We start from the raw sequence: 27,165 nt of genomic DNA, 5'->3' as shown, positions 1-27,165 counted from the left end.
GAATGTACATATGTACATCGAGATGATTTGTTCAGAATGATAACATTTTCCCGAATATGAATTTTTGATGCTCTAATTGTGAAAAATTTTTGACTTTAGTTGCCAATCTCTTCTATTTTTCCTCCGCACTCAGGCACTAACTAATTTTTCATGTCAATTCAAAGAGAAGCACGAGTTATCTAAGTCTTCTACGAAAAAAGTAAAAGGTAAAGCAGTGTTTTCCAGACATGAACTGGAAGAAAAAACCTTCTCGAAACAACTACTTTTATACGAAAAACATTATTTTCTATTCTGTCTGTACTCCAAACAATTGTAATGGAATCAAATCTACACATTTTTGTTAAGAGTTTATTTCGAAATTAATTGCGTTTTTCCTTTCTTTGGAAAATTCTCACTTTTTTTGTTTAAAGATGGAGAAGTAGAAAGCCAAAACCTATCTGTCCCAAAAATGAATGTCGGGTGATCAAGCCCATAAGTGAGGTCCATCTCGACCAATCCAGCGATCTCCGTTTGTTACCTACTGTTAAAAACTCTCAATCCAATACGTTAAAATGCGCTGGTGCACCATCGTGCATAAACCACATTGTATTTCTTGTAAACTGAGAAACTTCAGAAACTAAGGTAGCGTTTGTATACCTCGTCGATAAGTCTTTCCTGGCAGAAATACAGGTCCAATTAGGAAGTCACCTACAATCCCCACCCAAATGTTTAACGAGAACTGATGTTGTAAGCTATCTTCGAGCACCTCATGTGGATTTTCTTCAGCCCAAACATAGTTATTGTGTGTAGAGGTACCTGGATTTTCTTCTTTCATGGCCAGCATATTCTCTTCTACTTCTACCGTTCTTACTGTCATTGGCCTTCTTGGTCCTCCATTTCGCTTCAATGCTCCTGTTTCAGGAAGTCATTGATGTATACTTTGGAAGGTTTTTTTATTAGGCATATTACGATTAGGAAATCGTTCACTGTACAACCACCTAGTTCCAATGAGTTACCATCAGCAAGTCCATAAATGAAATGCATGTCAGGTATCTCTGCGTTACTATCGCCATTCATGATAGAGGACTTCACTAACAAGATTTTGAACATTAAACACAGAAAATTCACTTCAAATAGACAAAGTCAATCAGTTTAAACTTATTCGACATATACAAATGATCAATTACGAGACATACTATTCAAATTGAATGTTTGCAGCAGTTTGTAGTAATCGGAATTTTGTTGATAGATATCAACGGAATTGTTAGATTTTTTATTACTTGGTAGGTGCAGTATAAAACGCAATACGTTCATTTCGGCTACGTTAATAATTTTGAAATTACCAAAATTGTCATTGTAGAAATTCTTTTTCGCTCCGTATCTTCGAAACAAAAAACCTGTTACGTTATCCGTAAAATTTTAGGAAAACCCCTAAAAGGTAGGCAACCAGGAATATATTTCAATTATCTTTCATATCGCATACGAGAGCTGCTGCCATCATCGATGAAACGAGGAAAACTTTTGTTTGTAGCGATAGGAACTATCGGGTAGAAAAAAAGGGATTGGAGATTTTTTTTTAATTCAGAAAATGGCTCGAATGTCTTGAACACTGAATTCTGTCGATTTCATAGTTTACGCTTTAGGCGGTTTTAATTGAACAGTGTTTCTTTCGACAGTGATATTTGGTTGAATAATTCGTCGGATTAGATTATCAACTGTCGATTTGTCTCTACGGAGGACTTTAGATATCAGTCTTTTTTTTGGTGGAAAAGGAAGTCAACGTCTCGCGATTATTAGGGAATCGGTAATCGGAGGTGAGTTCTTATAATTTCACTAAGTTGAATAGGTTTCCTATATTTCATACAGCTCAAATTTCTATAATAAAATCACTACAATCATGAATATGATTTTCTAGGCGTTTAACCCCATATATTGAAATCATCTCGAGGAAATAAAAGATACTCGGAAGAGAATATATAGTTATCAATCGCTGGTCACAATACCGTAATATTCATGGTCGCCTTCTGAGGATATAATTAAGGGAGTGAACACCCGTTCCAGGAAGTGCAGTACTCCGCACAATCCAGAAATCTGGCTAAGTACCGCATAGCGGAATTTGTTCTTGATCATTTATTTTGCTTTCCGTAACTTCCACGGGCCAATATCTACATTTAGTGATCATCAACGGGTAATTACTCTCAGCGAATATTGTTTAAATGTTTTCTGTCATTTGTATTAGTTATGTAAGTTTTGCGTAATGTCTTTAGGGGACTGGACGAAGACCTAGGTTATAATACAGATCTCATCCACTCCTCTTCTTCCCTCTCATGAGAGTTTTCTGAGTGCACGAACCCCCCCCAACTATTTTAAGTCTTGTTTTATTCATTATATAGATAAGCCAGTATATAATATATTTCTATTAAATTGATACCGTAGTCTTTCTAATTGTTACCTGCCAAAGTTCATTATCAATTGGTTACTTTTTAGAGTAGATCTTATAGATTCAATTTCTCTAATTTCTTTATTTTGAATCAGGGTTGAATATTTGAATCTATTGGCGCCCGTTAAAGTGACACCTAGTATTTCAGGAACTCACCCCTCTCTCACTGTTCAGGCTAGCTGTGAGCATAACCCTTTACTTCACCTTGTTTACGTAACCATTTGGTATAGTTGTTTTTTTGTACAGTTCAAAGCTGATAAATTACGTAACAAGCCCAATCAAAAATTATCAAAGGACAAAATAACTTTAGAATCGTCCAAGGAATAGCTCCTTAATTTTTTTCCGCATATTTAATAAACAAACAATAAATTTTTTTGAATAAAATTGAGAAATCCCAAAAAAGTTCATTCAAATTAATACAGGATGGGCATCAATATGAACATAACAAAATATTCACAAAATAATAAATAAGGAACGAACGCTATATAATAAATAACACAATAAAAAATGTGGTTTCCGATCTCCAGTAGGTATAGGGAATTGAATTTCAATCGGTTCTCTTCCCCAACTGATGAAGATGTTATATTTCAGAATATGGTTCCTTCGACTTTGTGATTGTAGGAGGAGGAACGACAGGGTCAGTTATAGCCAGGAGATTATCAGAAAGAAACAATTTCACAATACTAGTATTGGAAGCTGGTAGATGGCCGGATTATAGTTTACTCCAGTTTCTCAGTTATCTTTATCCATCTACTCTCTCGGAGTATAATTGGGGCTTCATGAGCGTACCGCAAACTGGAGCCTGCCAAGGTGAGTTTATTTTGAAACGAAAGAGATATGCTACTAGTATTTATGTTTGGTGTTCCCATTATCGGCAACTATGGTCATTTCCAGCGTGCTCTAGGTAATATTAGTTTGTTTCAAAAGTTCTGTTCATTTTAATATCATGTGTTTCTGTAACTAGTTAACCGAAAAACAGAACGTTTTTTCAAATTTCAATTTTTGGCTCTTTTCAGCTCATTACGATATGATGTCGTTGAGCGATTTTTGAACACTTCTTCTCTACGAAGTTAAATTGAACCAGTGCGATGCCGAAACATTCAGAAAAATGAACCAGGCATTTGGAAATTATAGTTTGCGAAATTTCGTTCCGGTAATTTCAGCTTCGAAGATGAGTCTCGAACTTGTAGACCAGAAGTGATTCAGGACGAAGATTGGAGTACCCTGACTCACCACAAATGGTGCGTGGGATGGCAGAAGTACTGGGCGTCAGCTCCCATGCGGTTTTTGATGGGTTGAAACATATTGGAAAGGTCGGAATGCTCGAAAAATGGGTGCCCCACGATTCGAACGGTCTACAGAAATTGTCAGGTTTCGAGGTCTGTTCTTCTTTGTTTTTGCGGGACCAAAAATATCGTTTTTTGGATCGGATTGTCACGTATGATGAAATGTGGATCCTCTACGACAGCTCGATACGTTCAGAACTTGTGAGATATACTGAAACTTTCTATAACTTTCTGCCAAACCATTACAACAGTCAAATTGTGAGGAAAGCGACGGAATTGACCAAACATTGCGTCAGCAGCAACCGGCACTGGTCAACAGTAGAGGTCCAATTTCGCTCACGACAACGCCCGTCCGCACGTTTCACAAATCACCATTGGAGAATTATAAACATTTATCGTCGAATTTCTGCCTCATTCCCTATACTCCCCGGGCCTCTCGCCAACCGACTACCATCTTTTCAAATACTTCTATAACTCTCTCACTGGTAAAACCTTCGCCAATCAGGACCAAGCAAAAACGGTCTTCGTCGACTTCATCGAATCCAGAGCTCACAATTTTGTGCTGATGACTCGTGTTACGTTGGAAAAAGTGCACTGATTTTAATGGCGCTTATTTCGATTAAGTTAAATACGTGAATCACCGAGACATTGCAGTTCAAAAGGGGCACATAAAAACGAGCAAAACTTTCAAAACAATTTAATATAAGTTATTAACTTTCCGAGCCACCTAGAATCCATCATGGCTATTCACAGCTTTGTCAGTCTTAAATCAATTCACCTCCAACTGAATAAATTCTCGCGAACAAAGTATCTGGTCGAAGGCGCATCGATCTCGAGACCTTTCGGTGAAGAGCTTAGCACTGTATCATTGAGCCAACATATCATCGATAGAAGTCTATCTGTTTAACCCCTCATTATTTACTCGTTCTAGTGGTTACTCTCAATAAATTCTCTCAAAAATTTTCGTATACAAAAATTGAGACATTTGCAATTGTTTAACATGCTTTGAACTGTTTTACTCGATCTGATAATTAGACCAAATCATTTTGATAGCATGGAAAGGGTAACACTGGTGGGGAAGAATCAGGGGGTATTTGGTTATAACAGAAACTCAGCCATTCCAAGAACAAGTATAGTTATCCAAATAGAATCGAGTACTCTGTCGTTGAGCAACCTTTGTATCAGTGATTAAAAACACACAATGGGGATATCAAAGAGCTAGTGAAGCTAGTGAACAGATGACATTCACAGCTCATTGCCATCGAGGCATAGCCCTTTATGAGAGTATACTGAGACCAATGGAAGATATGAGAAACGAATTATCGTTTATTATAGAAAATGGCATTTAGGTTAGGTTAGGTTAGGTCCAAAGTGAGTGGATCTATTCGACCCTCCACCGCAACACGTAAGGGTTTATTGTGGCTCACACATATTCACACTCGACCAAATAAACCCAGCTTCTTAACGAAGCCGATTAGTTTTTATGTTGAGTTGTCTTTCAGGTCAGATGGTAAGAGTACGGCTCTGCCGAACTCTAAAAACCTGATTCGATCTCCAGCGAAGCAGGCACAAAGGATATGATGTTTCATCGTTAATGAGGTAGTCGGATAGTCAAGGTGCAAGATTCCCACCTTGATACCCACGACAACCTTCCCATATGAGATTTTTTGTACGTCAGCTATACCCGACAATGCCTTATATTCAATCGTGCAGCGCTTTTTCGCCTCTGGTTTTGGTAAATCATCACTTGAGCGAAAACGTTTGCTAACCTGCTCATGGGTGGGGGGGAGGTTTGTTTCCCCACCTGAGACAGATTCTGCCTAGGCCGCTCAATAATTTGATGCAAGACGGTTGGAATTGGAGAGTTGAGAAGCTCTCGCTCCTGATCTAAATTTACAGGGAGGTCAGTTGTAGTCGTAAGCTCGACATCCATCTCCTCTGTAGACTCAGCGTCAGAAAGAATTTTTAAGTTCAATCTGTCCATAAAAGTCCCACGAGTAACTAGGGAAAGAAGGTTAAACACGACAGAGATGCAACGATGAGAGGGCGCCCGGTATCTCGAAGGTTCCGTAAAGACAGTTGATAGGCTCAGTGTCATTCATCCTCTCGGTACGGATACACACACCTTAGGATTAAGCCATCCTTGGGATGCCATTCAGTTAGGGAATAACAGAACTACAAGTGGTTCTGTCATTCCCGTATCCAGCGGGGCTACGTGGAAGCAGGCATCCGATGGCCGGTTTGCTCAACCCCCATATCCCAAGCCAATGTACTCGCCAAAAACAGCATGCACAGTGGTTCAGGCAGTGAAAGATGAACAAAGACAGCCAACCCGCCAAAAAGCTGGCGGGAAAGATTCAGGGGGTGTTTGGTTATAACAGAAACTCAGCTATCCCAAGAACAAGAATAGTTATCCAAGTAGAATCGAGTACACTGTCGTTGAGCAACTTTCATATCAGTGATTCGACCGCGGTAAATTAAAAACATACAATGGGGATACCAAAGAGCTAGTGAAGAACTGTCAAGGGGAAAGATGACAGTCACAGCTCATTGCCATCGAGGCACAGTCAATTATGAGGGAATACTGAGACCAATGGAAGAGATAAGAAACGAATTATCGTTTATTATAGAAAATGGCAATTAACCTACATTTAAAAACACAAGACCTAGAAAAAGATAAATTTAACATTATGTATCGAGAATGAGGTAGAGTAAATTATCAGAAAACCAATTTCTGAAACCTGGAAATACATAGGCGTGCATAATTTACAAATGCTACGTTTAATTCAATATTAATAAATTTTGAAAGCATATATTTAAGTAAGGTATTCGAAAATATAGAATTATAGATTTCTACTGTAAAATTATATTGAATCTAAAACATAAAAATAAAAACAACAATAAAAATTAATTGGCGCTCCGGGGCGACTACATTGATTCCAGTGGCGCATTTGCTTTTTCACCTGCAGCACCACATCATCTGAAGATCTTGATCTGCCAATGTCCTCTCTCTCATAAAACAAAATGTAGAGTATCTCCAGAGGCTTCAATAGATTCAATACATCGCCAGAACACTTCGTGATACATCCATCGTCAAACTTGAACCAGTCCGTTTCGTCTTTGACCAATGCCAGAACCACAGTGGACAATGACTGCATGAATATTTTAACAGTGGTCTGCTAGATTGAAATGTTCATCTATTTCGAACCTTCGAAAGACTTTTTTGCTTCCGTCAGATGTTGAGTCTTATTTGAAGTTAGTAAACATTTAGTAACAGTTAGTAAACATTCAAATAATCTGGAGTGGCAACTTCCATTGCATTTAGGTATGAATTCAATCATTTGTTCGAAATATTTTTCAAACACGCCATTCATCTATTCGTGATACTCACATATTTTTTTTATTTAAACAAAAGTAGACCTTCGCCGAGAAATTTATTTACACTACCAATATGGGTAACAATGCCTACCTGTTGGTTCTGTTGAGACCAATTGAACATCCTTGTTTTTGTCTATCCAAACTCTTCCTATAGAAGAATATCCTTCTTTAACCCACGTTTCGTCTGAATAATAAATATTTTTGTTTTCTGACCTATTTTTCAAAATTTTCCTCAGTTAGTCTCATCTCCAACATTCAATACCTTCGGAATCGACGAGCATTAACTGTCTGCCAAATTTTTCGCATTTGAATTTTAATTCATGTAAAACTTTCTAAAGTATCCTATTGCTGTTGATGGCATTTACACTACACTCTCAATAGTATTTTTTCGTTTTTGGGAAATAAAGTTTTTGGCTTTCTACTACTCCATCTCGATACAAAAAAAGATGAGGGAATCTTCCAAAGAAAGGAAGGAAGAAATCAATTTGAAAATAAGAAACTCTATACATGGATATGTAGATCATGCAAAGAAGTAACTTTCAGACACAAACTGAAAAAAAGATCTCTCCACTCACCTGAAATCGATTATACAAAACTATTCTGATAGTAATGAAGGAACCCAAATATTGAAAGTAATTCCGAGAAGAACGCCTGTGACCGGGTAAATACTCGGTAGCCTATTATTCTATCAATAGCATATATTTTATGATAATCAAGTACTATTCTGTCTCCATCATATCTTTAAAAACACCCGGTAATCTAGTACATCGAGACCAATATGCTTGCATACAGGTGAAGAAACTGGCAAAAAAAATTGTCAAGATTAACCCCGAAATGTTTTTGGGCGATGTTATTTAAGTTAATGAATATCCTCTTTGAAACTTAATGATCCAACATTCATCCAACAATCCATCGTTAATGTTTCTCTAGATTCCTGAAGAGATTCAGGATACTTATTCCTCTAGAAAATCAATTTTCAGTTTGACACATATACATGTTTTCCATTTCTAGGAATGGTTGATAAGAGATGCAGAACCTCATTAGGAAAAGGAATGGGAGGTACCACTTTGATCAATGGAGGAGTATACAGCCGTGCAGATCCATTGGCATTGAACAAATGGGCAGACATTTCCAAAGATTCTTCGTGGTCATACTCCAGATTGTTACCGCTTTACAAAAAATCAGAGAATTTTTTTCACACCAACCCTTGGGTAACATACGATAAAAATTCACATGGCACTGATGGACCACTGAATGTAGTTCAAGGTGGAGTAGACGAACTTACTGGTGTTTTCTTAGAGGCCAACAAACTATTGGGTTACAATATTTCTGATTACAATGGACCTGATCACCACGTCGCTTCAATGTGGCAATATTACAATAAACACGGTAGAAGGTTCGATACAGGTGCAGCTTTTGTGAAACCTGTTGTGAAAAGAAAAAATCTCAAAGTACTCACAGAGAGTTTCGTAATCAAAGTAGAGATAGATAAAAGTACCAAAACGGCTAAAGGTGTCACATTCACCAGACACGGCAAGATTCACTTCGTAGAAGCGAAAAAGGAAGTTATACTTTCTGCCGGAGTTTTTGCCAGTCCTCATCTTCTCATGCTCTCAGGTGTCGGTCCGAAAGAACATTTAAAAGAGAAGGGTATAGATGTCATAGAAGATTTGGTAGGAGTTGGCAGAGGAGTTACTGACGATGTCATAAATCAGTCCTGTCTTTTTTCATATTTGTCTAAGCTGTATATTCCTACGCAAACGCTTGAAGATAAAATTGCAGATTATTTACATGGTGTTGGAACACTAACTACAGGAGCCCCTTCCCATGGAGTAGCTTGGTATAAATCGGAGGTAAATAAAAACTCTGACCTTGCAGACCTTATGCTGTACTGCCTACCAAATTCTCGTTCGTCGCTGGAACCGAAGATCACCAACTGGGAGAGTGAAACCTACTATAGAACTTGGGGAAATGAGTCAAACGCTTTGCAAATGACCATTATGCTGGTCAATCCCAAATCCAGAGGTACCATCAAACTTCAGAGCAACAGTCCGTATGATTATCCTCTGATAGATTTGAAACTCCTTTCCGATCCTCAGAATGAAGATATTGCTGTGATGTACGATGGCATTAAGCGGGCATTTAGTTTGATGGAAACTTCCTCTTTCAAAAGATTTGGAGTGAAATATATAGGCAGTCCCTTACCTCAGTGTCGCAATTACACGTTCATGTCGAAAGATTACTGGTACTGCTTTTTGAGATACACTAGTTCTTCGGGATACCACACCTCTGGTAGTTGTCGCATGGGTGCTGATCGTTCAAATGGGGTGGTGAATAATAATTTAGAAGTTTTTGGAATCAGAAAATTGAGGGTTGCTGATGCTAGCGTATTTCCTCTTACGGTAGCTGGACCTCCCAGTGTTACGTGTATAATGATCGGAGAAAAAATATCCGAGGTCATCAAATCTCGGTATAATTGATGTTTTGATAAATATTCTTTTGAAATGTGAACTGCCCTAATCTAAATATAAACTGATAATGAAAATGTATGTTATACTTGTTTTTTTTGGCAAATGAAGGATTTGCCGTAAATTTTATAATTTCATGAGTTTGTTCATGAAATATCCATTGTGTTATGTTTTTTTTTTGGAACACGAGCTAGTGTCGTTTGTAGACTATACAGTTTTGAACGGAAACTGATTGGGGGAGCATTCAGAAATAGAAGCCATAACAGGGAACAGAGTATGCTTCTTGATTACTTACCAGTTCGAGTGGTGAGTACATCCTATCAAATCGTCCAATATTTATATACTCACAGCTTTCTAATTTTAGTAGGAGAGTGGGATAATCCACGCTACCGAAAGCTTTCGATAAATATGATTTTTTTCCAGAATTTAAACCTTCAACTATTTCTTCTAATAACTGAAATACGATCCTTTCAAAAGATTTGTTCCGCAGAAAATGTTTTGTCATTCTAGAGTAGACACGTCCTACCAGATTGGAAAACATTCTCAGGAATGTCTAGAAATGTTTCAGTTTTGATGCACAAGTTGATTATTTAAAAAAGATATCCAGCCAAGACTTGAGTGGGTACATCATCAATTTCATTGAAATATGATTGGTCCTGCGCAATACAATAATAATAATTAACACAGACATTAGGTACCTTCAGAGTTGTCTATCCAATGTTTAAAAAATTATTCTGGAGAACGAACAGATTGCAGCTTTTTTGGTGCCGTGTTGAGGTTGATTCTATTCTCAGTGAATACTCAGTTGAATGAGGACCTGGTTCTCTTTGGAAGTAATATTGAAATAATTATTATTGATCAACATCAAAGTCATACAAGGTGAGCCAATGAGAAAAAAACAATAGCAATTTCTCAAATATTTTTGAAAAACTACCGCGGTTTTTATTTTGAGACTCACGAGACAGTTTTTTGGTTCTAGTGAGGAAACAGTGTTTTTGTAAGATAAGATTGTGTCTTGATAATGAAAAAAGACATACGTTCCCCTTCACTCTAAATCTCAACTCAATTCTGGAAGATGAATCATTGGTGGAATGTTTGAGAGTAACATAAGATTTTGAGTTGACATAGAAGGCTCTTAACTCTTGAAAAATGTCAAGGATATTGTAAATGAAAGTGTTGTTAATATCAGTCATCATGCTCTTTTTCACAGCACCATGTGGGGTGGATCTGCACATGTTGATAAGAATCTCATAATGCAAAAAAAGGTAATAAGAGGAATACGTTCGGAAGTTTCTGAAAGTTGTTTACATTTATCAAAAACTAGGTATATTGACCTTTACTAAGCAAATTATTTACAAATGGCGGTATTATGTGATAATAATATGTGGTAATAAATGTGATACCAGATATGAATCAGCTGCACCGCCGTACTTTCGTTTATATAAAAATCTCAACTAGGATTATGATCAATCATATGGAAAGAATACCGAATTCGCTTCTGAATCAGTTGAAATATACATTTACCAGTGGTTTAAAGAATTTTTTTTTAAAAAATTTGAATTTTGTATATTTATATTCAAAATAGGTTAATGCAGTCAAGCTGCTGGAAATAATTTCATGAAATCCAAAAGATGAAGATGAATACTATTCTGATTATTCCCAATTTTATTTCAATTCAAAAGCCATCAGTAGACAGCTTTTTCAGCCTGTTGGACATCGTCAGTACCGGGCAGGTGGTCCTCAATTAAAGACAAAATGTGGTGGAAAGTAATCTTCGTTTCAAGCAGGTTGGAGCCCAGCTCCCTTAACCTTAGGACTGATGCTCGTCAGAAGGACGAGTGGGTCAAGACTGATTATTTGGTGGCGGTATGAAAGTCCTCAGACACCGTTACCACATTTGAAGTTTGGAAATAGAATGTCATTTATCAAATTTCAAATATTTTCTGTTTCCTCTTTCTTTATGGTTGCTACCACGCCACCGAGTAAGTGCCAATCACTCGGTGGCGAGGTATATATTATGTGGTATATTATATATAACCAATTAGTATTCATGAAAAGGAATATAACGTACTGGAAAGGTTTTTTCTTGATATGAGCTCATAAATTAAAATATGTATGTGTTTCGCCGATAAGCTGCGATATCAAGCAGGTGTCGTTATTTTTGATAAGAATTTATTTTATTCGCCAGAAAGTTGAAACTTTTTGCAGTGTCAGTATATCACCAGGTAGTATTACTAAAAGGCTCGTAATGCATTTTTTAGGAATAACTACTCGTATATCTTTCATTTTGTTCGTACTTTTCAGTAGTTGCAATGGCGATTCGTGTCCAAAAACATCAGGTGGGCAAATTATATTTTCATATAGTCTTTATCCTTATTATTTTTTCAAAGTTGTTTGCAATTTTTTATTTGATTTTTCACCTCTTGAATGCTATTTTATATTAAATGTGATCAATGATATACAGCAACATCAATATAATCTGCAACATATTGGTATTTATTTCTGTAATAATTAATAAATGAAATTGGATTTTGACAATTGGTGTTATTAGAATTATATCAGAAACAATTGTCACTGAAGACATTCGTCAGTTTTCAAAGTTGACACTTTTTCGTTAAGAAATAGAAAGAATTTTTTGAAAAATTTTCAATGAAAGTTGTTCGGAAAATATTTTATTTATCGTTCATTGAGCTACAACTTAATTGATATTCATGCGTTTTATGTGTGAGTGTAACTGATTATTTGGACACAGAAACTGCGGAAATATCGTTTAGATGCTTTGAGGGCGGTACCTGTGCTGAAATGAAAACAAAAACCCCTTTCTCCAGCTGGAAAGGTTCTTAAAAGGTGCAGTTTGAATTGTATTGAGTAGAACCAATGATGATGCGTATGTTTGACATACACTGCTCTTGAAGGAGTCATGCAAAATAGTCGATCGAAAACTTCTTTCTAAAGGTATTCGAGAAAAAGACATAAGTCCCTAACCTTTCTTCGATTTTGAATCGAAAAAGTTTTATTTTTCAGACAGTAGTTTTTAAGAAAAAGCTTTCTGGATTGCTATTTCTCTAATACAAAAGGTGAGTCGTTGATGAACAAAGCAAATAGAAGGTCAAGTTAGATTTTTTCAAAGTTGATGCCTTTCTGCTTTTTGCTAAGAGATATCTTCAAGTAAATGTTATACAGTGTGACCCATTTTTAATGGAAACATCCCCCTAAAATTTGAAGTTGTGACCCGATTTTAATAATTTTTTTTTTGAAATTTCGAGTACTAAAAGGTCTACCTTGGGACAAAATTTGAAATGATTATTAAAGTTTCAGGGCATACTAGGATATTTTTTCTTAGTCGAAAATCGGGATTTTTTATTAGCGATTTTTTTATTGAAAAAATCACTACGCCACTGGATCCAGAGCGCCTCTAAACAGGTGTGACCAAAATTTCATGAAAAAATATTCATTATTAACAAAGTTATGACAACTCAAAAATTCGAAAACTCACACAGCTAACAGTCACAAAAAAAACACTATATCAACAGATATAGCCATGAGAATATTTTTTTATGATTTCAACAATTAAGTGCCGCCGGCTGAAAAAAAAACAAATAGCGTAAATATTTTTAATGAAAATAACGGAATTACATTCAAGTTTTCACGCAAATTAACTAAAACTAAGACCTAATATTTCAATTTAAATCTTAGTTGCCATGGAAATGATATTACAGTTTGACACTTGTGAAAGATTTAAGTGTACTATTGTCAACAACATTCACCTTACAGTTCTTCGAATTATTTTGTGTCATGGCTGCAAGATTGTGAGTAAGAGAGAAAATTGAAATTGTACGCCTTTCGGGAGATGACATTAGAAGTGCTAGAGAGGTTTGTAGAGTATTTAATGAGAGACATCCAGATCGTCCTCGTATTAGCTGCGGTACGGTAAATAAAATAAATAAAATATTCAATGAAACTGGTGCAGTATCAAAAATGATGTTGAAAAGTAATCCTGTACAAAGACGAAACAGGAATGACAGGAATAATCAAATCAATTTTGATTATTTTGGAAATAATTCTAATGTCAGTATAAGGAATGCCACTTTAGATATGAATATTCCACGAGAAACTATTCGGAGATGTCTCAAGGCGAAGAATATTAAACCTTTCAAGCCAAAATTTTTACACACACTTCAAGAAGGCGACGAAGCAAGACGCCTGGAATATTGTTTATGGACCCAAGGGGAATATTTAAACAATATAAATTTCCTAAAAATATTTTATATACCGACGAAGCCACTTTCACTACAAATGGAGTAGTGTCATCACAGAATTGTCGCTATTGGGCAGCGGATAATCCTGACTGGGTAACAAATTGTAAAAGCCAGTATTCCCAAAAAATTAAAGTCTGGTGTGGGATATTGAACGAACGAATTATTGGTCCTTTCTTTTTTGAGGAAAACATTAATGCGCAGAGGTTTCTAGAATTTTTAAACACAGAGTTTTGGGATGCTATTCACGAACTGCCAATCAACGAACGATCAAATTTAATTGTCCAGTTAGATGGGTGTTCAGTTCATTATGCCAGAGCTGTGAGGCAATGGCTTAACAAACATTTTCCAAACTGATGAATAGGCCGTGGTAGTTCGTTAATAGAGTGGCCACCCAGATCTACAGATCTCACAGTTTTGGACTTTTTTCTCTGGGGACACACAAAAGGTTTACAAAAACCGCTCAAGAGATGAAATGAACTTTGTGCAAGAATTCGACAGGTATGTGCAGATATTAGGCCTCAGGAACTAAGGAACGTAATCAGAAACATTCGTAAGCGCTACGACACGTGTATCGAAATACGTGGTGGATTAGTAGAGGCTACTAGAGTATGAGTTGCACTGAATCGAAATATTTCAATAATTAGTTATTAGTTACGTTTATTAAAATTTTTGCTTCATTGTTAGTTGGATTGTGTTAATGTGATTCCGTTATTTTCATTAAAAATATTTACACTATTTGTTTTTCTTTTCATCTGGCGGTACTTTATTGTTGAAATCATAAAAAAAGATATATTGTGACTGTTAGCTGTGTGAGTTTTCGAATTTTTGAGTTGTCTTAACTTTGTTAATAATGAATATTTTTTCATGAAATTTTGGTCACACCTAGTTAGAGGCACTCTGAATTCAGTGGCATAGTGATTTTTTCCAATAAAAAAATCGCTAATAAAAAATCCCGATTTTCGACTAAGAAAAAATATCGTAGTATGCCCTGAAACTTTAACAAACAATTCAAATTTTGTCCCAAGGAAGACCTTTCAGTACTTGGCATTAAAAAAATAATTAAAATCGATTCAAACTTCAAATTTTAGGAGGGTGTTTCCATTAAAAATGGGTCACACTGTATAAGTATTATTGGTAAAAATTTTCAGAATTATAAAAATCGATCAACTTCACAGAAAACCATGTTATCGTGGTGTTATATAATTGTCTCTATTATTGTGTAATTTTAAATATGCTATTTGTTCGAACCATCATTATATCATAAATAACCTACAATAATTTTCTATTTCCATTATATTTCCCAATATAGGTGTTGAGGTAATTGCAGTTATTTTCAATCTTCAGTTGTGTCAATAAAATTTTAAACCTACAGTATAGACCTTTTCAGACATGCATTGCAAGTCTTGAGAATGTATTTAGGGAGAAATGGACTTTCTGGTGTTACTTTCCAAAGTTTAATTTATCTCAGCCCTCTGTAATTTCTGTGATTACGTGGATATTATTTCATATAACACCATGAGAAATCTACGTTGAATTAAGTTTTGGTAGGAGCATAAACAGACAAAAAACGTTTTGTAGGAAGCTCAGCTTTCTCATCAGTAGACACGTTTTGTTCGTTGAAAGTATGACTTCCAAGGTCAGAATTATTTCTATTTTTGAAATGTCATAGTTCCAAAAATCATTGAAGGTAACATTTCGATTACCTTCAACTTTGTTTATATATGCTGGTGATTTTTCCTTGTGATAGTGGAAAACTATCAATTTTCTCAATTATTTTTTTTACAAATTCTGATTTTTTTTTGCAAATCACTAAAAAAAACTCGTTCTTTTTTTCATCAAAAACAAATTTTAGTACACAGCTGTCAAACTATATCGAATAGAAATTAGAAATGCCTCTGTAAATGTGTTTTTGTCAACCAGCTGTTGCCCCCTCACGATCGACAACCCTCAGTAGTCGAAACTGAGGATGAACGAGGTCTTATTGAAATGCGCGATTCCTGGTACGTTGACCGATAATAGCACATTCACCTTTTCAGTGAATGAAACCTAATGCATGGGTTTACCTAACATTTGTTTCTTATTGACTGTCACATTGAGTAAAGATTGTCTCTGAACCAATCTGCATTAAGATATGAAATTTCTAGTTTTTCTCGGAGTCAACGTCATCGATTGTTATGGTCATTAATGTCGTGTTCTGACTAGGTTATGTTAATAACTGCCATTTAACGCAGCAGAATCAACTCAACTTCAACTAGACACCATTTTGCGACAAAAGTATCGAACAGAAAATTGGACATAGGAATAAAAAATAAAAAGTTATTTTGAAAAACTTAATCAGTTTCAAAAATGAGTTGACACATAAGTATGCAGTGAAATGTATATGTGAACGAAATTAAGCGACAAAACTGAATCAAAGTAGGTACGAAACGAATAAGGAGTTTTCTTGTTTATAATGATTGATGTGTTTTTTTATTTGCATCTGTGAATCTAAAAATTGTCGTATCCAATTGTTTCTAAAATTTCCATAATTTTTATTTTGACATGGTTGTCATTAGTGTGTTTCGCTTTGTTTTTACCACACGATTACTTGGGTTCATTATGTGTACCAATTTCGCCGTACAAAAAAACTAGATAATATTTTTACAGAAAGTTATTTTGGGAAGTAAATGACAAGTAACTGATGAATTGAACACATTTCTTCGACAATAATGATTTAATTTTGGCGTGCAGAAATCAACGTTTGATTTTTTTATGTAAAGTGGAAGGAAGAGTAAATAGTTCAATCTTAATGTTGAAGATGATCACTTGGTGATCGAAACACGAGTCGAGGTCTTAAAAGTAACGATTTGGTGTTGGGAAAAAACTCCAGTAATATTCATTACTACACCAAAGGTTCCAAACAGTGCATCACAAGTATTTTTTCTCATCAAAAAACCGTGTAAAAGTATAACATCAAAAGTAGTTTCACTCTTAGCACAATAACTCACAAGCTTACGAGTGGGATATCATGAAATTTCAGCAGCTTTCTTTTGAAGGAAAATCAATAATATTTTCCTACATAAAAAAGTTATTAGGTAACAAAACGTACGAATAGTACATTTTTGATTTCTGGCAAAATTAATAGTGGACTGAATTTTGTTACTGAATACTACGTTGTTTGACTTTTTCTTTCCAGATGAAGTGAAACGTTTAGCGAAACTAATAGAGGAAGGATTTTCTAACGCCACAACCTATGAACCACTCACCAACGCCAACATGTATAAACCAACTGACGACAAAGTCACAGGTAATCGTAAATAACAATTCTCAATTGCTGCTTAACCTGGAGATCATGTCATTAACCATGACTTGAACATCGAACATCACAAGTGTTTTTCTTTTATTTATTGCTTATCGAAGTATCAAATATGAAAATATGAATTATGAATACTCTGATCCGTTACTTGATGAAAATCAATAACACTACCTATGATCATAATTATAGAATTCATTGAGGAACTTCTATAATTATTAGTATGAATAATCATACATGGAGATACAATATTTGAACCTCAACAGAACGAAATTCGAATAAATGAAAAAAATGACAGTATTTCAAAATTAAAAAATGTGTACGATCTATTTCGAAATGCTGTTTGATATCCATACGTACATTAAGTAGGGTATACATTTGTTTAAGTAATATTATTGAAAACTCTCGAGACAGATTGAATTTTTGTTTCAATTTTCTTCAGGAAAATAAATGAATATTATTAAGGACGGCATTACCGTTTTTGTTCGATGGAAATTTGTCTTTTCCAATTTTCGAAGTTACCTCACTGAATTATTTCCAAAAATAAATCACAAGTTATTTACATGATACTTGATATTTTTGACCATTTTGAGGGCAATACTATCGAAATTAATCAATTACAAAATATTTTTTGAAGAATAAACGTAAAACAAAATTCATTACAATTACTTTTTGTTATACCCAATTACTTCAGTAGTTGGATATAAACTTTCATTTACTAACTTAGAAAAAGAAACGCATTGCATCAAACCCTTCAATTCATTATATTAACATTTTAAAATAAAATACATACGTTGAGTTCAAGTACTGTTTAAATTGAAAAGTGTATATTTTTAGAAGAGATCAATTTTAGGAAAAAAAGGTTTTGGCTTTGTCGTCCTTTATTAGTATACAAAAAAATATGAAAAATATTCTTTTCGATTTGAACGAAATTTCTATGGCTCTATTTGAATCAAATAAGCGAATGAATATCAATACGTACTGTCATGGATGACATGAGTAGAGTCAACCCATTCGTGACATAACGACGTGTGTTTATGAATGAAATGAGTCAAATTGGTACCGAGAAGGTAATAAAATCCAATACCCGAAACATCGAAAGTCCGCCATTGAGGATGACAGTGTTCCAGAAGGCAATAAAATCCAACACACGAAACATCGAAAGTCCGCCATTGAGGATGACAGTGTTCCAGACGGCAATAAAATTCAACACACGAAACATCGAAAGTCCGCCATTGAGGATGACAGTGTTCCAGAAGGCAATAAAATACAATACCCGAAACATCGGAAATCCGCCATTGAAGTTTCATTGAGTGTTCCATGAAATTCTACCTCTTTCAAATACCTTAGATTAGATTAGATTGACGGGGAACTAGCCCGTTACTTGATTCACTGGAACCTTTTCAGATTTATTGTGAAGCTCCTTGGTTGTTAGAGCTCATTGTCTAGCTTGATTTCTTTGATGGGACTTCATAGCCTCAACAATGACCCCTTCATATACCTGGCAGCCTCTGATTTCTCTTCCCCGCATCTTGTGAGTCTCAGCCTTGCTATCGCGGTTTCTTCCTTTTCTTGACAGAACCTGCATTGGGTTTCTTCTGTCAGACCCATGTTGCTCATATGTTTCCTGAGTTGGCTATGCCCCATAGGTAGACCCACCACTAACCTTACAGCCGTACGGTTGTGGTTTAGCAGATCTTCCATGAATCCGGGCGATGGTTTCTTTATGAACTCTTTAGCCTACCTCATTCCTGGGAGCTTATTCTTCCAACCTATCGATTCGACTTGTATCCATGAATTCATGGATGTCTTTATACATGCTTTCATTAATCCGCAGAAGGGTTCTGGGCCGATTATAGCCTTCACATTGTATAGCAACCCTGTGAATGATGTCTGATTCAATTACATAACTAATGTTTGGAGTACAAACTGAATAGAGAAAGATTTTTTCGAATGATTCAATGTTTATATAGAAGTAGTTGTATCGAAGGTATTTTTTCCTTCGTGTATTTCAATGTTTATACAGTGTCATCCCCAAAGTATGCCCCATATGGAAAACTTATTTATTAAGAGTTTTTCAACAAAAAATTATTCCTGATAAAAGTTTGTGCATCCCCTAAAACTAAACATGCACTAACAAAATACAGTAAAAGACACGTGGTATACGAGGGGTCTTCAAATATTTGATTTTGAGACAAGAGTAAAGTACTCTTATTTTGAAAATTTAAAAATCTTGGAAAATGTTATTTGGAAAAGTTGTTCAGCATTAGAAAATACGTCTAGATTTGGTCATGGCTATCTGAGTGATGCTTAATTTTTTTACCCATTTTTTTAAATGGGGACTACGAAAAAAAAAATTGCTAAAACAATGAATAGACAGCATCCTCTATACGACGCTTCGTTTTAAAAGCCTGTAATATTGCGAATTACACAACTATGGTGTTAACCACAGTTTTGAAGAGTTTTTGGTGCATAGTTATTTTTATTTTTTGTTAACACCGAAAATTACTCAAAATTATACAGTATTGTAACAAGAACTTAATATTCAATAATATCAAATCACAAAACATCAAAATAAAATAGCTATTTTGGAATAAACTCATTGATTTTCTGTAGATTATTTTGGAGAATTATTTTAGACATTGAATATTGATTTCTCGTTACAATACTGTATAAATTTGAGTACTTTTCGTTGTTAACAAAAAATAAAAATAACTTTGCACCAAAAACTTTGAAAATTATTTTATTCTTCAAAAAAATCCACTGTGGTTAACACCATAGCTGTGTAATTCGTAATATTTTGAAATGAATCGTCATATACAGGATGCAGTCTAATTATCGTTTTAGCAAAAATGAGTTTTTCGTAGTCCCCATTAAAAAAAATGGGTGAAAAAATTAAACTCCATTTAGATGGCATTACTTCAAATCTATATGTATTTTTTGATGCTGAACAACTTTTCTAATTGACATTTTTCGAAATTTTCCAAAATACTCCTGTCTCAAAATCAAATATTTGGAGGCTCCTCGTATATTACGTGTGTTTCACTGAATATTGTTAGTGAATCTTTAGTTTTAGGGAGTGCACAAACTTTTATCAAGAATAACATTTTGTCGAAAAACCCTTAATGAATAAGTTTCCCATATGGTGCGTACTTTGGGGGAAAATAGTTGTTTCGAAAGTGCTTTTTCTTCTAGTTTGTGTCTGAAAATTACTTTTTTGCATGATCTACACATCGTTGTATAAAATTTATTTTGAAATGAAATGCTTTCTTCCTTTCTTCAGAAGATTCCTACATTTTTTGTATGCAGAAAGCCAATCCCATAATTTCATTACATAACACTTTTCACTTGATATGAGAGTTTTTCGCGATATATACCTATAAAAATTTACAAAATTACAATATATTCAAGTATCACTTCATTATGAGATTTTTAGTGAACAGTTTACTGAACTGCAACACGTGTTTCACTCTATAGAAGTTTCCTCAGGCGTTTTCATATGTGACTATGAATGTTCAGGTGTACAGCTTGTTAAATCTAGGAAGAGACTTGGGAATTCTCTCTTTCTTTCTCGCTCTCATAGTCTTCTAACGAACGCACACCTAAACAAGCTGTAAGTATTAACATTTCTGACGAAGCCAATCGGGTGTGCAGTGAACATTTCACATTCATTACATTTTCCAAGAATACAATACGCGGACTGTTAAAAAAATGAGCTAAATGTTCAAATTTCGCTGACTTCCTTCGATTAGCGATTTTTTTATGGTACACTCGCGAACGTTTACTAACAGTTTGTTGGTGAGAGGCATAAAAGTTAGACTTCTTTCTGCGTGTTCGGCGAGTTTCTCTTATAGAAAAAAATGAGTCTGAGCATTTTCATCAAGTGTTGTGTAAAAATGGAACTGAGTGCTCAATAACACTTGAAATGTTGACAGTGGCATACGATGATTGTACTCTGAGTCAGAAACATATTTATAAGTAGTACAATCTTTTTACAGAAGGTGGAGAAGATGTGAATGACGAAGCTCGCCCTGGACTCCCCAGCACATCAACAACCGATGAATATGTTGAGAAAGTGAAAAAAAATGCGATGAAGAATCGTCGAATCACCATTACAGAAGTTGCTGAGGATATTGGCATATCGATTAGCTCATGCTATGCAATTTTTTTGAAAATTTTGGGACTGAAGCATGTGGCAACGATGTTTGTTTCAAAATTGCTGAATTTGGCTCAAAGAAAAACGTCATATGAGTATCGCTCAGGAATTATTGAATGACGTCAAAGGCGATCCAGATTTGCTTACAACTGGTGACGAACCATAAGTATATGGTTATGACATCGAAACCAACATCCAGTCGTCCCAATGGAAGATCCAAGGAGTGCCACAACCAAATATAGCACGTGAAGTTCGATACATGTCAAGGTTTTGCTCACCGTTTCCTTCGGTTACCGAGGCGGAGTGTATCAGGAGTTTTTGCCACATGGTTGTACGGTCAACAAGGAGTATTATCTTGAAGTTATGTGCCGCTTGCGAGAAGGAATACTTTGAAAACGATCGGTATTGTAGAAAAACAATTCATGATTTTTGCATCACGATAATGCACCTGTTCGCTCGTCATTGCTTGTTCGAAATTTTTTGGCCAAAAATTACCCCGCAATCATGCCTCAGCCACCGTATTCACCAGATTTGCCCCCCTGTGACTTTTCTACCTCTCACATACAGGTGTATTATATCTGAGGGGGACTACTTTGAAGGGGACAAAATATAAATTGATTGAATTTTTTTTTAATGAAAGTTCACCTCATTTTTCAAATGGACGGAGTATGTAACTTGACCTTGACAAATTTGACATTCATTTTCTTTTTTTCAGAGCAAACGAATAGAAATTCGTTTTTGAAAATGTTCTCTTACTATTTATTCATTTGAAACAGTTATAGAATAATATGGGGAGATGCAGTTTCAATTTCTCTTATGAAAGTATTTCCACGCAGAATATGGTTCTTTCGACTTCATTATCGTGGGAGGAGGAACAACGGGAGCTGTTATAGCTAGAAGATTATCAGAAAGGAAAGATTTCACAGTATTGGTGTTGGAAGCTGGAAGATGGCCAGACTACAGTTTGCTTCAGTTCCTCACTTACCTTTATCAATCCACCCTTTCGGAGTACAATTGGGGCTTTATGAGCGTACCACAAACCGGAGCTTGTCAAGGTAAATTTATCCTGGAAGTTAAGGTAGACTTAGTGCATCATTTTATATTTTTGACATCGAATTGAATCTAGATAGTTACAGTAGACATTTTCTAATATTACATAATCATAAATAACTACGAATATGTCAGCCTTCAGCATAAAGGTACTGAGTAAGAGAGTAAGTATAATTCGAAACCTTCCTACTAACATGACTGAAATGCATTGACTTTTCGAAATTCATATTCATACTATAAGACGAAGGCTTGTGGTATCTCTGTATCTGTAGAGTAGGGAGGGTGACTAAATCTTGGTGGCACTCTAGTACTTGCCCTGAGGTAACACGTTGTCTGTTCAAGGCTAATAGGGCCTTTTTTCAAAAACTACACCTCACGATTTTATTCTCCAGTTTTTGAAATTACTACGGATCTTCATCAGGTAACGGCCGAATCAATCAGAAAAAAAAACAAAAGCTAATAGGGCCTGTCTGCTATCAGTGCAGATTGTTATGTTTTTGCCAGAAATTTCTTTCCTGGTTATTTCTTTTGTGGCGATTGAGATACTAGCCAATTCTGTTTGAACCATGCTGGTATTTTTTTCCATTCCTCACTTAATCCTTAGGCTTATTGATCTCGAGTACACTACAAATCCTGAGCCTTCTTTGGTTTTTGAGCCGTCTGTATATATGCATATTGCATTTGTAGCATCTAACTCTGTGTTCTGTTTTATTTGTATTTCCTAGGTTTTATTGAACATAAACCTGGGTTCAATTGCATCACTAGTAGCCTGCAGCAGAGGCTGCGCAGTAAGCGCTTCTCACCATACGCTCAGCCTCAATTGACCCATTTCTACTTCGAAGTTTACACCAGCCGTGCGCAATCGTAACATGGCCATTAAGGGAATTTTCTTAACGTACAGGTCCAGAGGGGTCAGACCAGTGATTAATTCGATTGCCGCGGTTGGTGTTGTTCTCATGACTCCTGTGATGTTTAAACAAGCCAATCACTGTATTTGATATAATTTTTGGATGGCCATCACTTGTAGAACTTGGTCCCCGTGCAATGGCTCCGTACGTTAACATTTTCTTATTATTACAGTGTAGATCCAGGTGACCACACGGGGTGAAAGACCCCATGCGCTTCCCACTGTCCTCTGACATTGCTCATAAGCCGCATATGTTGTTTTTGCTCTACTCTGTAGATGAGAGTTTCATGTTAGCTTCCTGTCGAGGATAGTACTAAGGTGTTTCACCTCTTCAGAGAATTTCAGTTTGCTTTTGAAGATTTCGGGAGGTTTAAGCCCGATAAACTTCTTTTCCTGGTGAAAAGGACAATCTCAGTCTTTTCGGGATTGATCGATATTGAGTGTTCTTTACACCATGTTTCTATTAATTCGAGCAGCCCATCCTGCGCTCTATCGCACAGTGTATTCACAAGTTTGCCGATCTGCATGGTAACTATGTCATCTGCAAATGCAATTGTGTAGAATCCATTATTGCTGAGGTGATTAATCAGGGTATCGAGAACTATATTCCAAAGAAGGGGTGATAAGACCCCTCCCTGTGGACATCCCCTCATGACCAGTCCTCTCACTGTGATGTACTCTACATTGATACTTATTGCTCTACTAGAGAGCATCTTGAGTATCCATTCTCCTACTGAAAAAAGGTACATTCCTGGAGTTTAGTTGCTGGGTAATTGTTGGAAAGTTTGTTTCATCAAACGTTCCCTCGATATCTATGAATATACCCAGAATGGATTCTTTGTTGTCCAACGATCTTTCGATTCTGCCAACCACATGGTGAAGGGTCAAATCGGTAGACCTTCCCGAAGTATATGCATGCTGATTTGGAGGAAGTGGGTTGTGAACTAGTACTCCATTTCTTATGTACCGCTCACATAGCCTCTCCATAGTTTTTAAAAAGAACGATGTGGGACTAATTGGTCGGAATGCTTTTGGTCTATCCTACCTGGTTTGGGTATAAATACTTGTGTTTATATTAGAATAAGCTCTTGACCTATCTTTTCTCCAAGTAACATCACAATTTTTTTTTCCTGGTAAAAAAACATGATTTACCTGAAAACTGCTTCGCTACGACCCTCAGTCTAGTATTTTCTTCCAGACACAATAGAGATTTTAGATAATTTTTTCAAATGACGATAATATTTTTTTTGGAAACATTCATTGGTTTTCCTTAAAACACCCTTCTTCAAAAATGTCCTTTATAGACTTTCTCTGACTTTCATGGGTTATATATTTGAATTTTTGACTTGGTCTTCGTTAATTCACACTCAACTATTTTCTTACCCAAAGAAAAGAGGAAGTACTAATGATAAATGCCTCTTCTGTTGTGAGTCTTGAAATTTTTTGAAAATAGAAGTTGTTCTGTCAGCTTCTTTGAGTAGCCATTTTGATGACGATCTCTTCTGGAGCAATTTGTTTTCTTTGTGTGACTAAAAGACTCCTAATCACTCAACGTATCACTTTTCTTTTCTAGGATAAGAAAAACTTATCATCTTCATGACGTAGGTATTAGTTATTCACAATGGCGGTAAGCGAAAACAATTGAGCGTATCCTATTCACCTGTCATTCGGGATTTAATTTCATTACTGAAATCATAAATAGCCGCACTGCAAGAAGAGCAGTCTTGACTACTTCCTACTTATGTATTTTCTTCTAGATCCGAAGAATGGAAAACCTGCATTCATAACTTAGCCTGGTACCTCTATAAAGATCTGTATAGAAGGTATTGGGTCACGATTACAACGTTTTATGGGCTCTGAAATCACCATCTTCTCATTTCACCTTTTATATTTCTTTAGATTCCTTCAAAAGATTAAGTTCACTTGTTTTTTTCAATACAATCTCCAGTTCAAGGTATATATGCAAAACTTTTTCATTTTCAGGAATGGTTGATCAGAGGTGCAGAACCTCATTAGGAAAAGGAATGGGAGGAACTACTTTAATCAATGGAGGAATATACGGCCGTGCAGATCCACTAGCACTGAACAAATGGGCCGAAATCTTGAAAGATCCTTCGTGGTCATATTCCAAAGTATTACCCCTCTATAAAAAATCCGAGCACTTTGTTCACACCAACCCTTGGACAACGTACGATAAGGACTCCCATGGTACTAATGGACCTCTGAATGTGGTGCAAGGTGGAGTAGACGAACTTAGTGGTGTTTTCTTAGAAGCCAACAAACAATTAGGATTCAACATCTCTGATTACAATGGACCTGATCATCATGTTGCTTCGGTTTATCAATATTACAATAAACATGGTAGAAGGTTCGATACCGGTGCAGCTTTTGTAAAGCCCGTCTCAGGTCGAAAAAACCTTCAAGTACTGACAGAGAGTTTCGTAACTAGAGTAGAGATAGATAAAGGTACTAAAACCGCCAAAGGTGTTACATTCACCAGACACGGAAAGATTTATTTTGTTGAAGCGAAAAAAGAAGTTATACTTTCTGCGGGAGTTTTCGCCAGCCCTCATATTCTCATGCTGTCTGGTTTGGGCCCAAAAAAACATTTGAAAGAAAAAGGTATAGATGTGATTGAAGATCTAGAAGGGGTTGGCAGTGAATTAACTGACGATATTATAAATCAGTCCCTTCTTTTTTCATTTTCATCAAATCTTTACATTCCCACGCAAACACTTGAAGACAAAATTGAAGATTACTTACATGGGGTTGGAACACTTACTACGGGAGCTCCTTCTCATGGAGTAGCATGGTATAAATCAGAGGTGAATAATGACTCTAACCTTGCAGATTTTATGCTATATTGCCTGCCAACTGCTCGTTCGTCTCTGGAACCGAAGATCACCAACTGGCAAAACGATACCTATTATGAAACTTGGGGCAATGATACAAATGCCATTCAAATGACGATGTTGTTTGTGAATCCCCAATCCAGAGGTACCGTCAAACTCCAGAACAACAGTCCGTATGAATATCCTCTGATAGATTTGAAACTCCTTTCCGATCCTGAGAATAAAGATATTGCTGTGATGTACGATGGCATTAAGCGGGCATTCAGTTTGATGGATACTCCATCTTTTAGAAGATTTGGTGTAAAATATATAGGTAGTCCATTACCTCAGTGTCGCAATCACAAGTTCATGTCGAAAGATTACTGGTACTGCTTTTTGAGGTACACTAGTTCTTCGGGATACCACACCTCTGGTAGTTGTCGAATGGGTACGGATCGTAAAACAGGAGTGGTAAATAATAATTTGGAAGTTTTCGGTGTGAAAAAATTGAGAGTTGCTGATGCTAGTGTATTTCCTCTCACGGCATCTGCACCTCCCAGTGCAACGTGTATGATGATCGGTGAAAAAATATCCGATGTCATCAAAGCTCAATATAGCTGAAAAGCTTTTTGGTAAATATCCATTATATTTATCTGAGAATATGAAAACAATAAAACGTATGTAATATTTGTGTTTATACTTCAACTCCAAAATAGTAGGCACTGAATTCTCGTTTTAATGCAATAATACTTCTGAAAATTCAGTTTCTACTTTTATGGAATTGTACTATAATGTATACTATTTTCATCCTAATTGCTTAATTTCAAAACACAACAATAAAAGTTTGTTTGCAACAATCAAAATAGAAGAAAACGAAAGTATGACCTCAACCTTCAAAATATACACTACGTTGAACAAAACTGACGCAATTGCAACCTTTCTTCATTCCTGAGATATCAATTGAAATTGTAAGGTGTGAAGGGCGAATATAATGTGCATGAAATGCTGAGGATTGAAATCGTATCTATCTAAATAACTTCCCAATCACCACATTATCTCCGACTACCACTTGATCAAAAATTCAATGTTCAAAAATGTCTGTGACAAATTTATCGGCAT

At 35.8% G+C, this 27,165-nt stretch overlaps 1 protein-coding gene across 3 annotated transcripts in view; it reads left to right on the top strand.

Moving 5' to 3' along the window:
• Positions 1-26,733, top strand: part of LOC111510336 (L-sorbose 1-dehydrogenase) — a 31,841-nt gene extending 5,108 nt beyond the window's left edge. Inside the window, exons 3-6 of one of the 3 annotated variants that reach the window (XM_074181561.1) lie at positions 3,011-3,229; positions 16,986-17,096; positions 22,095-22,313; positions 25,199-26,733. In XM_074181561.1, coding sequence (XP_074037662.1) covers positions 3,011-3,229; positions 16,986-17,096; positions 22,095-22,313; positions 25,199-26,667 — 2,018 coding nt within the window. In that variant the 3' untranslated portion in view covers positions 26,668-26,733. Of the gene's footprint in view, positions 1-3,010; positions 3,230-8,094; positions 9,594-11,730; positions 11,891-16,985; positions 17,097-22,094; positions 22,314-25,198 lie in introns of those variants that run through there. The other 2 variants (XM_023166237.2, XM_074181562.1) reach the window with 2 other exon arrangements.
• The last annotated feature ends 432 nt before the right edge of the window (positions 26,734-27,165 follow it).

This window comes from Leptinotarsa decemlineata, unplaced genomic scaffold, assembly GCF_025532065.1.
Source record: "Leptinotarsa decemlineata unplaced genomic scaffold, Ldec_3_MD MMD2_tig00026314_RagTag_RagTag, whole genome shotgun sequence".
Taxonomy (NCBI): Eukaryota; Metazoa; Arthropoda; class Insecta; order Coleoptera; family Chrysomelidae; genus Leptinotarsa; species Leptinotarsa decemlineata.
This window is presented reverse-complemented; position numbering and strand designations above follow the sequence as displayed.